Source organism: Ornithorhynchus anatinus, chromosome 3 (assembly GCF_004115215.2).
Source record: "Ornithorhynchus anatinus isolate Pmale09 chromosome 3, mOrnAna1.pri.v4, whole genome shotgun sequence".
Lineage (NCBI taxonomy): Eukaryota > Metazoa > Chordata > Mammalia > Monotremata > Ornithorhynchidae > Ornithorhynchus > Ornithorhynchus anatinus.
Genome location: NC_041730.1, coordinates 81,911,958 through 81,926,001, shown reverse-complemented (window position 1 = coordinate 81,926,001; position 14,044 = coordinate 81,911,958). Strand labels below are relative to the sequence as shown.

Sequence of the window (14,044 nt, the reverse complement as noted above, 5' to 3'; positions counted from 1 at the left end):
CTTCCACCGCTGTACCCAGTGACCACGACCCAAATGACACAGCTGCAGAAATATTCTCCTATACCCCGGGGAATCATGTAGATTCCAGACCAGAGTTGGCGATTGATAAATCGTATTTACTGAGTGCTTACTGTGTGCAGAGCACTGTACTTAGCACTTGGGAGAGTACCATAAAACTGAGTTGATAGTCCCATTCCCACCCAGCATGGCTTAATGGAAAGAGCTCGGGCTTGGGAGTCAGAGAACATGGGTTCTAATCCACCACTTGTCTGCTGTGTGACCTTGGGAAAGTCACTTTACTTCTCTGTGCCTCAGTTAGCTCATCTGTAAAATAGGGATTAAGACTGTGAGCCCCATATGGGACAACCTGATTATCTTCTATCTACCCCAGGGCTAACAACAGTGCTTGGCACACAATAAGCGCTTAACAAATACCATCATCATCAGCACCCAGAATGAGCTTAGAAATAGAGAGGGGCTTTCAATTGTACAAAATAACCTCTGTGGGAAGTAGTTCAAGGACATGCTGTTGTGTCTGTCAGGGCAATGGGCGTGGGTATTGGTAAGGGTGGAGAATTAATTTTGCCGGGCAGAGTTAAAGCACACAAGGATACACCTGAAGCAGACGAAGTCAGTTTGATATATAGATTTCCGCCAGCAGCGCTCTGCGGCTCGTGCACATGAGCGAAGAAGGCGGACTATGAAGGTGACCCAGGGCTGTGGGTGAGAGGTACACCATCGGTGAAGGGATAGGGGAGCGTTGTCCTCCCTGTGATTTTCCGGTCACTTTGTACAGCACCACCATCCTTTCTGGCCCACAGCCTGCCACCTTTGGCATTATCCTTGACTCAACTCTCTCATTTAACCCACACATTCAATCTATCACTAAATCCTGTCAGTTCAACCTTCACAACGTTGCTAAAATCCACCATTTCCTCTCCTTCCAAACTACTACCATCTTCATCCAAGAACTTATCCTATCCCGCTTTGATTATTCCTTCAGCCTCTGGGCTGACCGCCCCACCTCCAGTCTCTCCCCACTCCAATCTATACTTACTTCACTCTACTGCCCAGATCATTTTTCTTCAGAAACATTCAGTCCGTGTTTTCCCACTCCTCAAGAACCTCCATTGCCTGGATCATTTTTCTACAAAAACGATCAATCCATGTTTCCCCACTCCTCAAGAACCTCTACTCGTTGCCCATTCAACTCCAGATCAAACAAACTCCTTATCATCAGCTGTAAAGCACTGAATCACCTTGCCCCCTCTTACTTCATCTCGCTGCTCTCTTAAACATACCCAGCCTGCACACTTCACTCCCCTAATGCCAACCTACTCTCTGTACCCCAATCTCATCTCTCTCACTGCCAACCTCTCACCCATGTCCAGTCTCCGGCCTGGAACTCCCTCCCTTTTCATATTTGACAATTACTCTATCCACCTTCAAAGCCTTATTGAATGCACATCTCCTTCAAGAGGCCTTCCTCAACTGAGCCTTCATGTCTTTTCCCACTCCCTTCTCTGTTGCCCTGATCTGCTCCCTTTATTCATCTTTCCCTCAGCCCCACAGCTCTTATGTGCACGTCTATTATTAGTTTATTAATATCTGTCTCCCACTCTAGACTGTGAGCTTGTTGTGAGGAGGGGAATCTGTTATATTTTCTGCTGTGTTACCTTGGGCAGGTCACTTCACATCTCTGTGCCTCAGTTCCCTCATTTGTAAAATGAGGATTAAGACTGTGAGACCCATGTGAGATAGGGACTGTGTCCAACTCAATTAGCTTGTATCTACCCCAGCACTTATAACAGTGCCTGGCACATAGTAAGTGCTTAAAGAGTACCACAATTATTATTACTCTCACTGGAGCTTAGCACAGTGCTCTGCACACAGTAAGTGCTCAATAAATACAACTGACTGCCTGACTGGGAGACCTTAGAGGAATATGATACATACATAATGCTCCCCAAAGATGAACACTTGGAATATTCCTTGCCTAAGTATATCTGAATGTGATCTAGTTCCTGGCTCTCTAGAACAAGGATATCCATTATCCTCTCCTATTTTCTCATGATGATTATATATTCTTGTTTCAGTTATTTTTGTTTTCTTCAGTAAAGTATTTTATATTTCTAAAACAGTTGTATGTCCCAAACTGTCAAAGCCACCCATATCTTCGTACTTTACGCATGGAAATTTATGAAAACATAATCAATTACTTATAATTTTAAAGACTTTGCAACAAAATTTTATATTTTTCTTATTTTTGGTTCATTATTCCCCAACAAAATTTTTTTGAAAAAATCAGGTGGGGAAGCCATTTTTTAAGGATCAGTTCACTTATGACAGTATTCTAATTCTCTGGCACACCATTTGAATGGGAATCCAACATATTTTAACAAAAGTTTTGTTGGGTGGAAAAAAAAAAAAAGAATGTTTCTCAGTTCAATTTTGTGTAGTTCTCAGTTTTTAGGGTTTCTTTTGTTTTTGGGTTTTGTTTTTTTTTAAATCCAGCAATCCTGCTGAGGCATGCGGTGATTCTCCTCATAACCCTTTTAACTACAGGGAGGGGGAAACATTCCTAACCAGGGATTGCCAGACCACTGAGCTCTGGAAAGCAAGGGTAACATCTACTTCCCTGCTTTTTTAAAACCAGGAAATGTCAACAGGGAGGAGTGGGTTGGAAATGAAACATGAGGTGAGGTGAGGTGAGGCTAAGAAGAGTGGACAGAGAAAAACAATGTGATGGTCTAGAAAAAAAAAGAAAGATTGGAATACAGATGCAGCATGGCCTAGTGGAAATCAGAGGACCTGCTTTCTAACCTTGTCTTTGCCATTTGCTTACTATGTGACATTGGGCAATCATTTAACTTCTCTTTGCCTCAGTTCCCTCTCTTGCACAATGGGGATTCAATGCCTGTTCTTCCTCCTACCTAACTTGTGAGACTCATTTGGCACCTGATTATCTTCTATCTACCCCAGTGCTTAATACAGTGCTTGGCATCTGGTAAGTGCTTATGAAATACTGCAATTATTATTATTAATAATAATAATTTATTTTCCAAGTTCAAAACTCATGGCAAATTTGTCTTAAACCAGTGGTTATTGAGCACTTTCATTCATTCATTCATTAGTATTTACTGAGTGCTTACTATGCGCACAGCACTGTACTAAGCACTTGGAGTGTAAAGTTCAGCAACAGATAGAGACAATCCCTGCCCAATGACGGGCTCGCAGTCTAAAGGGGAGAGACAGCAAAGTAAAACAAAACAAGAAATCATCAAGATATATAGAATCAAGGAGATTTACACCTCATTAACAAAATAAATAGGGTAATAATATATGCAAATGAGCACAGTGCTGAAGGGGGGGGCGGAGAGAGGGGGAACAGAGGGAAAGGGGGGGCTCAGTCTGGGAAGGCCTCCTGGAGGAGGTGAGCTCTCAGTAAGGCTTTGAAGAAGGGAAGAGAGTTAGTTTGGCAGAGGTGAGGAGGGAGGGCATTCCAGGAGAGCGGTAGGACGTGGCCCAGCGGTCGACTGCAGGATAGGTGTGAACGGGGGATGGTGCAGAAGTGTGCGGCAGAGGAGCGGAGTCTAGGAGTCTACGGGGTGGGCAGCAGAAAGAGAGAAGGGAGGTGAGGTAGGAGGGGGCAAGGTGAAAGAGAGCTTTGAAGCCAAGAGTGAGGAGTTTTTGTTTCATGCAGAGGTTGATAGGCAAACACTGGAGGTTTTTGAGGAGGGGAGTGACATGCCCAGAGCGTTTCTGTAGGAAGATGATCCGGGCAGAAGAGTGAAGTAAGGACTGGAGCGGGGAGAGACAGGAGGAAGGGAGATCAGAGAGGAGGCTGACACAATAATCCAGTCAGGTGTGCTGGGAGAGATGCTACAATACTACAATTTGACACCTCCCCAGATGACAGGAATGGTCCCCTCCTGACTCAAAAGGTTGAAAGGGGGTGTGTTGAAAAGTGAAAAATTATGAGGATAATAATAATGTGGTTTTTGTTAAGCAGATTAGTATGTGACAAGCACTGTACTAAGAGCTGGAAGATTATTAGGCCTTACATGGGGCTCGCAGTCTAAGGAGGAGGAGGAGCAGTTTTTGAAAATGCATTTTGCGCATGAGGGAACTGAAGCACAGAGAAGTTAAATGACAGGCCCAATATCACACAGCAGCGATGTGGCAGGGGTTAGAATTAGAACCTAGGTCCTCTTGATTCCCAGGCCTGAGCTCTTTCCACTAGGCCAAGCTGCTTCTCAATAACATTCTATTATTTCCATCAGCTATGCCTTCTTGCTCTGGTGGTTGTTGGCATTTCACAGTACACCCAGTTAGCAGGTCACTCCACTGAAGCTCATCAATAAAGCGGGGGTGAGGGGAGAGCTCACCTCCTCCAAAAGGCCTTCCCAGATTGAGCTTCACCTTTTCCCTCTGCTCCCTCTCTGCTCCCCCTCTGCTCCCCCTCTGCTCCCCCTCCGCTCCCTCCCCCTTACCCCTTTCACCTCCCCTCAGCTAAGCCCCCTTTCCCTCTGCTCCTCCCCCTCCCCTCAGCACTGTGCTCATTTTTATATATTTTTATTACCCTATTTATTTTGTTAATGAGGTGTACATCCTTTTGATTCTATTTATCGTGATTTTGTCTTGTTTTTGTCCATCTGTCTCCCCCGATTAGACTGTAAGCCCGTCATTGGCAGGGATTTTCTCTGTTGCCGAAGTGTACATTCCAAGCGCTTAGAACAGTGCTCTGCATATAGTAAGCACTCAGTAAATACTATTGAATGAATGAATGCCTCAAAAACGACCCCAGATTTCTCTCAAAAGTTCTTGGAGTTGAACCTTGTTTGGCAAGCACCAAAACCTAGCACAAATTAAGCCCAGTGTCTAATCTTAGCACAGGTGTTAGGGTGCAACTGTCTTTAAAAATGATTAGTTACTTCTTATTTAGTTTAATATTAAAAAGCCATAATGTAAATTGACTGCTAAAAAGGGAGAAGTATATATTTTCAACTTCTGTGTATAGTTTTTAAGAGAATTTATCAATCAGTGGTATTTACAGTGCTTATTGTGTGTGCAGAGCACTGTACTAAGAGTTTGGGAGAGTACAACAAAACTGGTTAATACGTTCCCTGGTCACAAAGAGCTTACAGTCTAGAGTGTATGGTAGGAATTCTCTGCTTTCCTTGCTTCACTATTGGACAGCTTCCCATCAGCCTACCAGGGGTCCTGGCAAATGTGGACAGTCAGGGCAAGCACATTACAGGGAACAGTGCCAACCAGAAAGCTCAACCATGGTAATAACATTAGGCAATAAAAATGCCTTTAAGTGGCATCAAAGTGTGCATTTGTTATATAGTAGCAGTAGTAATAATATTTAAGTTCTGTGGGCAGAACACTGTATTAAGCGCTGCGGTAGATACCAATTAATTACGTTGGACACCGTCCCTGTCTTGCATCAGGCTCACAGTCTCAGTGCGAGAAGAACTGAGGCAAAGAGACGCTAAGTGACTTGCCCAAGGTCACACAGCAAGCAAACTAGAAATTAGGTCCCGACACCCAAGCCCAAGCTCTTTCTAGTAGGCCAGGCTCCATATGACTCTAATATGAACTAAATTCCCTATAGCACGTTGGGGGTTGGGCTTACAAATCCTGGGTATGTCCACAATTAGTCCACAATTCTGGAGTGTTTGGAAGCTGGAATATACCGTTACAGCTCAAGTCAGGCTATTTAAAATTAATCTAGTACCACTTTCAGACTGTAGGGTGAGGAGTCTTCCCTGGAGCCAGTTTGTCAATGGATAAAATTGGGGACATTGTGGATGGTGGATATAGTATGATAAATGCCTTGAAGATATTTTGTTAAAATGTTAAAAGTAATTTTCTACTTCCTACAAAATTTTCAGAAATCTAATCCACACTTTCTCAATGCCTCACTGATGACGCATTTGATCGTATAGATAATAAAGGGAGAGAAATATAATTTTAGCAGTAATGGACACAGTTCCTATTTTAAATACACTTTTTTCCCCCCACAGGTTGTGTCTTGTAATCATCCTGCTCCTTTATCACCATTGGTAACTGTTGAGTCACTCTTTGTGGGACCACTGGTGTGGGAAAAGTGGAATTACCAAAGCAAATGATCTCTGTATTTGAAAAGTTACCATCTAATGCAAACCCCAGGATAAATTTTTTCAAAACCCAACACCCGGACACTTGGGTTAATTTCCACATAAAAGAAGTGCCCTTCAAATCTCACAAAATGAGATCAATGGCATAAATGCACCAGTAATTAGTACTGCTCAATTTGCCCTCTCTTGAAACCCAGTAATGGGGACACAGTCTAACTGTATCTTTCCAGGAGTCAAACCAAAGCCACCAGCCTAAGCACACACGGCAACTGTGTTTCTTTCTGCATGGTGTGGGCCACCCCCATTGCCTTGCTGCCTTTCGGCCCCCATCCCGCAAGCATTACATCCATATTGGGAAAATGAACGTAAGTGTGACATGAAAAGCTCTGCATACAATCAGTATTTCATTAAAAACAAAATCAGATCTCGGAAACCATCATTCTTGAAGTAGCTTAATTACATTAGCAACTTTTTGTGGAAATGATCAACATAATGCACAAGGTTTAAGTACACTCAACCCTTGCGTATCCAAACTATTTTAGGGTAACTGAGTTCTTACCTGAGAAAAATGCGGTGACTGGATTAACCCCCTCCTTTCCCTGCAGCCATAGACATCTGCGGAGTAGTCACTATCCGCTTGGCCTCACTCGGAGACCCTGGCTGCACAGAACCTGACCCTAAATTTTCTCATTTGCATAACAAAATGCCACATATCTGAAAATCTGGTTATTTGGTATACTGTATTACTGTGAGAAGTTTTACACATTTCACAGCTGAAACATTTAAATACTGACTAGAATTTAAGAAATGCGTTTTGGCTCAAAAAATCTTAAAAAAATACCTGGTGGTGTTGTGAATCATCCAGTGTTTTAAAGACCATGGCTACCATCCCATGTGCTCTCAGGTGCATTCGGAAACTGGGCATGGCGCATTTTGTCGCCAAGCTAATTACACTAGAAGAAAATAAACAACCTCTGTTAGTTTGAAAGTGACAAGTAAAATCAGCTTTATTACAAAAATCTTAGAATAAAAATATGCACAGGAAAAGTTGATTTTTTGCAGTTTTCTTTTCATTAGAAATGATTTCCTGACACCAACTTCTTAAAAAGGCATCTTTTTACAGATCTGAAGTGTGACCCATACACAGACAACCTGATTAATAAGGTGGTGTAAGTAAGTCCCAACCAAACACAACAGCATCACCCAAATGAACTGCTTTTTGTTTTAAACTAACTATAAAGCTAAAAGCAAACAAAAAGAGCGAGTCAATTTGAGATTATAAAGATGCCAATGATATATACATCAGAGAAAGTGATTTTCTGGCCTGCCTGAGAACAACAGCTGCAGACTGTGGCCGCTTTTGAAAGCAAGAACACTAGAACATGCCAAACTCCTAATCGATAAACCAATAGCATTTTCATTCATTCTATCGTATTTACTGAGTGCTTACTACATGCACAGCACTGTACTAAGCACTTGGGAGAGTACAATATAACCGCATTGAGTGCTTATTTTGTGCAGCGCATTCATAATAACAGTCGTACTAGACTATAAGCTCCCCCTAAACTATAAGCTCGTTATGGGCAGGGAACGTGTCTGCTAATTCTGTTGCACGGTACTAACCCAAGCCTCTCTCTTCCTTTGCAATTTTGCATCTCCTACAGCTTCTAGGACATCTCCGTGAAGGAAGCATGCCTAGTGAGAGGGCATGACACTGAGTCAGAAGCTCTGGCTTCTTGTCCCAGCTCCATCACTTGATCTTCTGTGTGACCTTGGTTAAGTCACTTAATTTTTCTGGAGTGCAGTTTTTCCATCTATTAAATAGGGATAGATCATAAACTCTGATTGGGATTATGTCTTGATCTGATAATCTTGGATTTACCCCAGTACTCAACATACAGTAAATGTTTAATGCCATAAAAATTCTGTATTGGTACATAGTAAGTGCCCAGCAAATACAACCAACATTACAGATGACCTGCCAACATCTTAAGAACAACACATCTAAACAGGAATTACTCAACTTCTCTCTCAAATACAATCCTCCACCGATCTAACTTTCACAGCACAGCCAACAACTTATTCAAAAGCCACAACTGATATTATAACCTGACGCCTCATTCTTTCTTTTGTAAACTATTGGTTTTTCCTCACCAACATTTCTTGGATCCACCTTGTCATCTCCATCACCCAAGTGATTTGTCACCTTAATCTAGATGCTCATCACATCCCGGCTAGACTCCCGACTAGCATACTCACTGGTCTCCTTGCCTAAAACTCCATTCTAGTCCATATTTCAGATGATTTTTCTAAATCGTCTCCCTGACCCATCCCCCCACTCTTCAAATCCCTTCAGTGATTAATGATTCCTCTTCACATCCAAGAGAAACTCCTGACAATTGGCTATAAGGCACCTATCAACTTTCCCCTTCTTAATGCTTTCCCTTCTTTTTCCAACCCAGGTGGCACTCTTTATTTCTCCCAAGTCAACCGTTTCACTGTTCCCGGCTCGACTCCCATCTCCAACGTCTTGTTCACAGCCTTCCTCCTCCCTGGAATTTCCTCTATAAAACCACAGTTTTCCTCCTCATCTTGAATGCCCTTCTGAAATTCCACCTCCTAGAGCCATGACCCAATTTATTCTTTTTCCCCAGATCATACCTTTTCAGCTACCACTTCAGACACAGGCACTCTCAGCCACCTACAGCACACCTGTACATTTCTTCTTCCTCCTACTTGTAACTTACTTTGTGCCTGTCTCCTCAGAGAGTTAAAAAATCCAGCTGGGATTGTGCTTTCTGTCTTCAGTGTATTCTCTCAAGAGCTGAATACAGTGCTCTGAACATAGTACATGCTTAATATGTGTGACTGAGTGAATAATCCATTCACAGATAATAATAATGATGGTATTTATTAAGTGCTTACTATGTACCAAGCATTGTTCTAAGAGCTGGGGGGGTAGATACACGGTAATAAGGTTGTCCCACGTGGGACTCACAGACTTAATCCCCATTTTACAGATGAGGTAACAGGCGCAGAAGTGAAGTGACTTGCCCAAAGTCACAGAGCTAACAAGTGGCGGAGCAGGATTAGAACCCATAACCTCTGCCTCCCAAGCCCGTGCTCCTTCCACTGAGCCACGCTGCTTCTCTGAAGTCATGATTCTAAGTGGAAGAAGGGCCCTTACTTGATACAAAAAACAAACTGGCTGAGGCGAGTATAGTTTACGACCTTCTCAGAGCTTTGAAATTCAGCTGCCAAGTCACTGCAGTCTGTTTCAGCCATCGAGGTCCAAGCAGAGACCACAACCTTTCCATAAAGGCCTAGGCTTGTCACAGAGTGGGCTGGGTGGGGCAGGCTGACACACCAACACTGGCAGGCAGGGCACCTCACTCCCTAAAGCCAAAGGTGCCAAGGATTTTGTCTGGGTTAGGATGAAAACAGGACTCAATACGGATAATTAATTTTATACGTGCAAAGCTAAGATTGGATTTATTTTCCCCCCTAAAAATCACATCCTTTTGAAAGAAGGTTCTGAGAGAACAGGACATTATTAAACCCTTCATCTGCAACTGTAATTTCACTGCAGTAAGACTGGCTTGAGCAGTTGCTGGCCCGACTCTCTGTATTCGGGTAAGCACTATCGCCTCTTTCCAGTCATTTGCTCGGCACACGAGACAGACCCCTTAGAAAGGGGGATCGCAGCCCAGTGATGTAGTTTGTAGAAGCTACAATCAGAAGTCAGCAGCTGATACTCTCTGAGGTGGTACATCAGAAGCTGGGAACAGTTGAGCTCTCTGAAAACAGATCTGTGCTCCTTGAAGCCCTAGCAGACAGCCAATTTTGCCATTGCTTTAAATTTCAAATTAATTTCAAGAGCTAGGAGACAACAGCCACCAGAGACAGAAAACGGGGCAAAGCGAGGAAGAGAAACGGAAGGAAGGGAAAGCTCTCGGCATTCTAGCTGGCAGTCAGCAACACATTTTTATACATCTAAGTCATTCTGTTTCTGTTAGCTACTATATTTCCCAGCTACTAAGTGGGATTTTATTACAGTGTAAAGAAATGTTCAACTCTGTTTACTGATTTAAGAACATCGAATAAGACAAAGCTTGTTTTAGAGTGTGCTGCTTATAGTAGAGGGAGAAATGGAGTCTTTCATCTCTGCTAATTGCCAGAGTTCCTGAATGCATAATTCAATTTAATTATATATTTTTCATATAAAACAGACCCAGAGCTTTTCTCCACAGGAAATATGAAAATATAAAGTCTTACCTAAGGCAACGTGTGTTTAGAGGCTGAGTGCTCTTTAATCCACTTAACAAGTATTCAATATCATCAGTAAACTCTTGATTTTCACCAAATTCTACTACATCATTGAAGTGTTTCACATGCTGAACAACAGTGTATAACTGAAAGAAAAAAATCATTTTGTAACAAGCAATAAGCTAAGAATCAATTACACCATCACATCTATGAAAGTCTGCCTCAGTGGATGTTAACTCTACAAAATGTGACATACCATGCAGCAGTGCTTAAGGAGTAACTTTTGCACCAACGGTGAAAATAACGGAAATTAATTTCCATCGACTAAGTCAGAATTCTATTTTCTCATTCATACTACTATTTTTAGCAGTGGAACCAATCATATTACAGAATGATTACATCCCCCCCAAAATTCCTCAACAAATAGGAGTATACACAGCTGCTTACTTCTTTGTCTTCTTTCCTACATTTCAATGCAGTTACTATTTCTTGATAGGGTTGAGTAGGTATTGTCACAGTTTTTATCACTTTGGGTGGTGGTGCAGGAGCCTTAAAAACTCCATCATCTTTCTGAATAGCCTCCTTTGAAGAGAGCCTCACCTAGTAATAAAAAAGGCGTTAACTAGATAGTTGGTTTATACATGCACATACATATATAAATGTAAAAACAGGGTGGGCATGCGGAATTTAATAGGCCTTTTTAAGGAAAAATGATTACTCCAGAAAGCCTTTAAGATAGCATGTAGTCTGCATAAGCTAGGTCTTCATTCCTGCTGCTTTATCAGACAATGAGTGAAGGTTACTTAGCTTAATGCTTAAAGCCTCTCCAGGACTCATTTCTTTAAACATGCTTCATAAGACATCTGGGACTATGTCATTACCTTTGTCACTGATTCTGATACTTCTTCAAAGCACACTCTGCTGCTGTGGTGGAAATCTATGATGGAGCTAAAGGACACTTCTAAAACAGTAGCAAATGATAAGGCACTAGGAGCTTTACGAAGGATGCCTCGTGTTCAACTTACCTTTGTTAGAAAAGTGCTTACTACTGCTTAAAAAATACTGCCTCAAACAAGAGCAGATTTTCCAAATCGAGTCTCAAATGATTTTGATGTGATCGTAATTGATCCCAGCACTTTTTAGGGTAAGCACCACACCCAAAAGAATATCCTACTTACTGGGACACTCTGTGTTTTCAATACTGGTGGTGTTGGTAGCTCCTCAGATTCTGGATGGTTCCAATGTCTAGCATTATACACGGCTTTGGTTGGAGACTAGGTTAAAAGGGAGAAAATGGAAGGAAAAATAATCACGATTCACTTTACTTGACAAAATTTTTATGTATCAACACCTTATCTTGAAGTTCATGATGATGAAGCACTATTTTATCTCCAAACTGAAAAATTTACCATCTTCACTAGCACACATTTAATATTAACCAATAACAGAACACTACCTTTACCTGCGAATAAATAAGGAGCTTTATTTGTCTCAGATGTTCTCATTTACATGAACTATGCCCCATTTCGTATACTATCGCCTTGACTGGTTCATGGACAGTGAACATGAAATATAGATTTCCCTTGCTTTTAGTAGTCTATTTCAACTCTAAACTAAATGGCTATTAAACTTGTACTTTAGCATCAACCATGACATCACCTGAGAAACTGAGGGTCAGAAGCCCAAAGTACAGAGTCACTGTCAAAGCCCCAAGGATCTACCTACCCTTTCACTGCAAATGAAAGGACCCAATAGCATTTACCAAACACGACCTGCGGGTAGAGTTCTGTACTAACTGCTTGGGAGAGTATAATAAAAAAGTTGATATACATGACCCCTGTCCAAAAGGAGCTTATGGTCTAGAAGGGGGAGACAGGCATCGAAATAAACTAAAGATGGGGCGATGGGAGTATAAGGAGATGTATATAATTGTTGTGGATGAGTATAAAAGTGTTTGAGAGAGTGCACACTGAAGTGCCTAAGTGACACAAAAAGGAGAGGGAGTAGGGAAAATAAGGGATTGAAGGGGAGGGGAGAGATGATCTGTCATATATGGTGAGAGAGCTCCAAGCCAGAGGAAGAACATGGGCCAGGGGTCAGAGGTTAATCAGACAAGATAGAGGTACAGTAAGTAAGTAGGATGGAGTTAGAGAAGTGAAGTGTGAGGTATGAGGGGTGGAGGGTTGTAATCAGGGATCAGCAAGGTAAGGTAGGAGGGGCACTGGTGACAATGCCTTAAAAGCAACGGGAAGGAGTTTTGTTTTGATGTGGATGTGAATGGGCAACCACTGGAGGCTTTTCGCTTGTTTTATTTTGGGGTTTTTTTTGTGGGGGAGGGGGCGTGACCCAAACAGTTTGTAGAAAAATGATCTGGGCAACAGAATGAAGTATGGACTGAAGAGGGAAGAGACAGGATGCATGGAGGTCAGCGAGGAGGCTGATGCAGTAGTCAAAGTGGGATGTGGTAAGTGTGGTAGCCATTTGGCTGGAGAGGAAGGGAGAGGAGTTGTGAAGGTGGAACTGACCACATCTTGTGACAGACTGAATGTGTGGGGTGAAAGAGTTGATTTGAAGATACTGCCAAGGTTATGGGCTTGTGAGACAGGGAGTATGGTGGTGCTGTCTAGAGACATGACAAAATCAGGGGGAGGACACAGTTTAGGTAGGAAGGTGAGGGTTTCACTTTGGGATATGTTAAGCTTGAAGTGGTGGCAGGACACCTAGGTAGAGATGTCCAAAAGGCAGGAAAAATGTGAAATTAGAGATATGAAGGGAACGGCTTGAGAGTTAAGTAGATTAGAAGTCATCCACCTACATATTGTACTTTGTGGCACTTGTTAAGTGCTTACTACGTTTCAAGCACTGTACTAAATCCTACGGGAGATTCAAGATAATCAGATGGGACAGACTTTCCTGTTCCATAAGGGGCTCACAGTTTCAGGGGGAAAGAGTAGGTATATTTCAATTTTACAGACGAGGAAACTGAGGCAGGGGAGTTAAACAACTTGCCCAGATCCTATAGGAGACAAGTGGGAGAGTCAGGATTAGAACTCAGGTCCTCTGACTCCCAAGCCCATGCTCTTTCCACTAGGTCTGGCTGCTTCCCCAAGAGTACGGGTGGTAGTTGAAGTCATGGGAGCAAATGAGTTTCCCCAAGGTATTGGGTGTAGACAGAGAATGCAAGGAGACCCAAAACTGAACCCTGAAAGACTTTCACAGTTAGAAGGGGTGAAGCAGAGGAGGGGCCGGTGAAAGGCACCGAGTGGCCAGAGAGATAGGAGGAGACCCAGAGGAAGACAGTGTCAGTGAAGTCAAGGTTAGAAAGTGTTTCCAGGAGAAGATAGCTGAGAGGTCAAGGAGGATAAGGCTGGAGCAGAGATCACTGGATTTAACAAACAGATCACTGGTGACCTAAGAGAGCAGTTCCTGTGGACTGAAGGGGGTGGAAGCCAGATTACAGGTGGTCAAGGAAAGAAGGAAGGTGAAAAAGGCATCAAAAGTTGCTCAGATAATTGGAGGTGGGATTAAGAGAGGTGGAAGAAAAAGGCACCTCGGAATTGTAGCGGGTGGTAGAGGTGAAGGACATGGGCTTCAAAAGGAGAGGTGGTGAGCGAGAGGGAATAGGGAGGGCATTGCGAAAATCGCACTGGGGA

At 42.7% G+C, this 14,044-nt stretch overlaps 1 protein-coding gene across 2 annotated transcripts in view; it reads right to left on the bottom strand.

Moving 5' to 3' along the window:
- WAPL (WAPL cohesin release factor) overlaps positions 1–14,044 on the bottom strand; it is a 97,098-nt gene that overhangs the window by 29,455 nt on the left and 53,599 nt on the right. The window contains exons 5-8 of one of the 2 annotated variants that reach the window (XM_029060073.2): positions 11,570–11,665; positions 10,839–10,991; positions 10,401–10,537; positions 6,967–7,078 (exon numbers count right to left, since the gene is read on the bottom strand). In XM_029060073.2, the coding sequence (XP_028915906.1) occupies positions 6,967–7,078; positions 10,401–10,537; positions 10,839–10,991; positions 11,570–11,665 (498 nt within the window). The remainder of the gene's footprint in view (positions 1–6,966; positions 7,079–10,400; positions 10,538–10,838; positions 10,992–11,569; positions 11,666–14,044) is intronic. The other variant, XM_029060074.2, reaches the window with a different exon arrangement.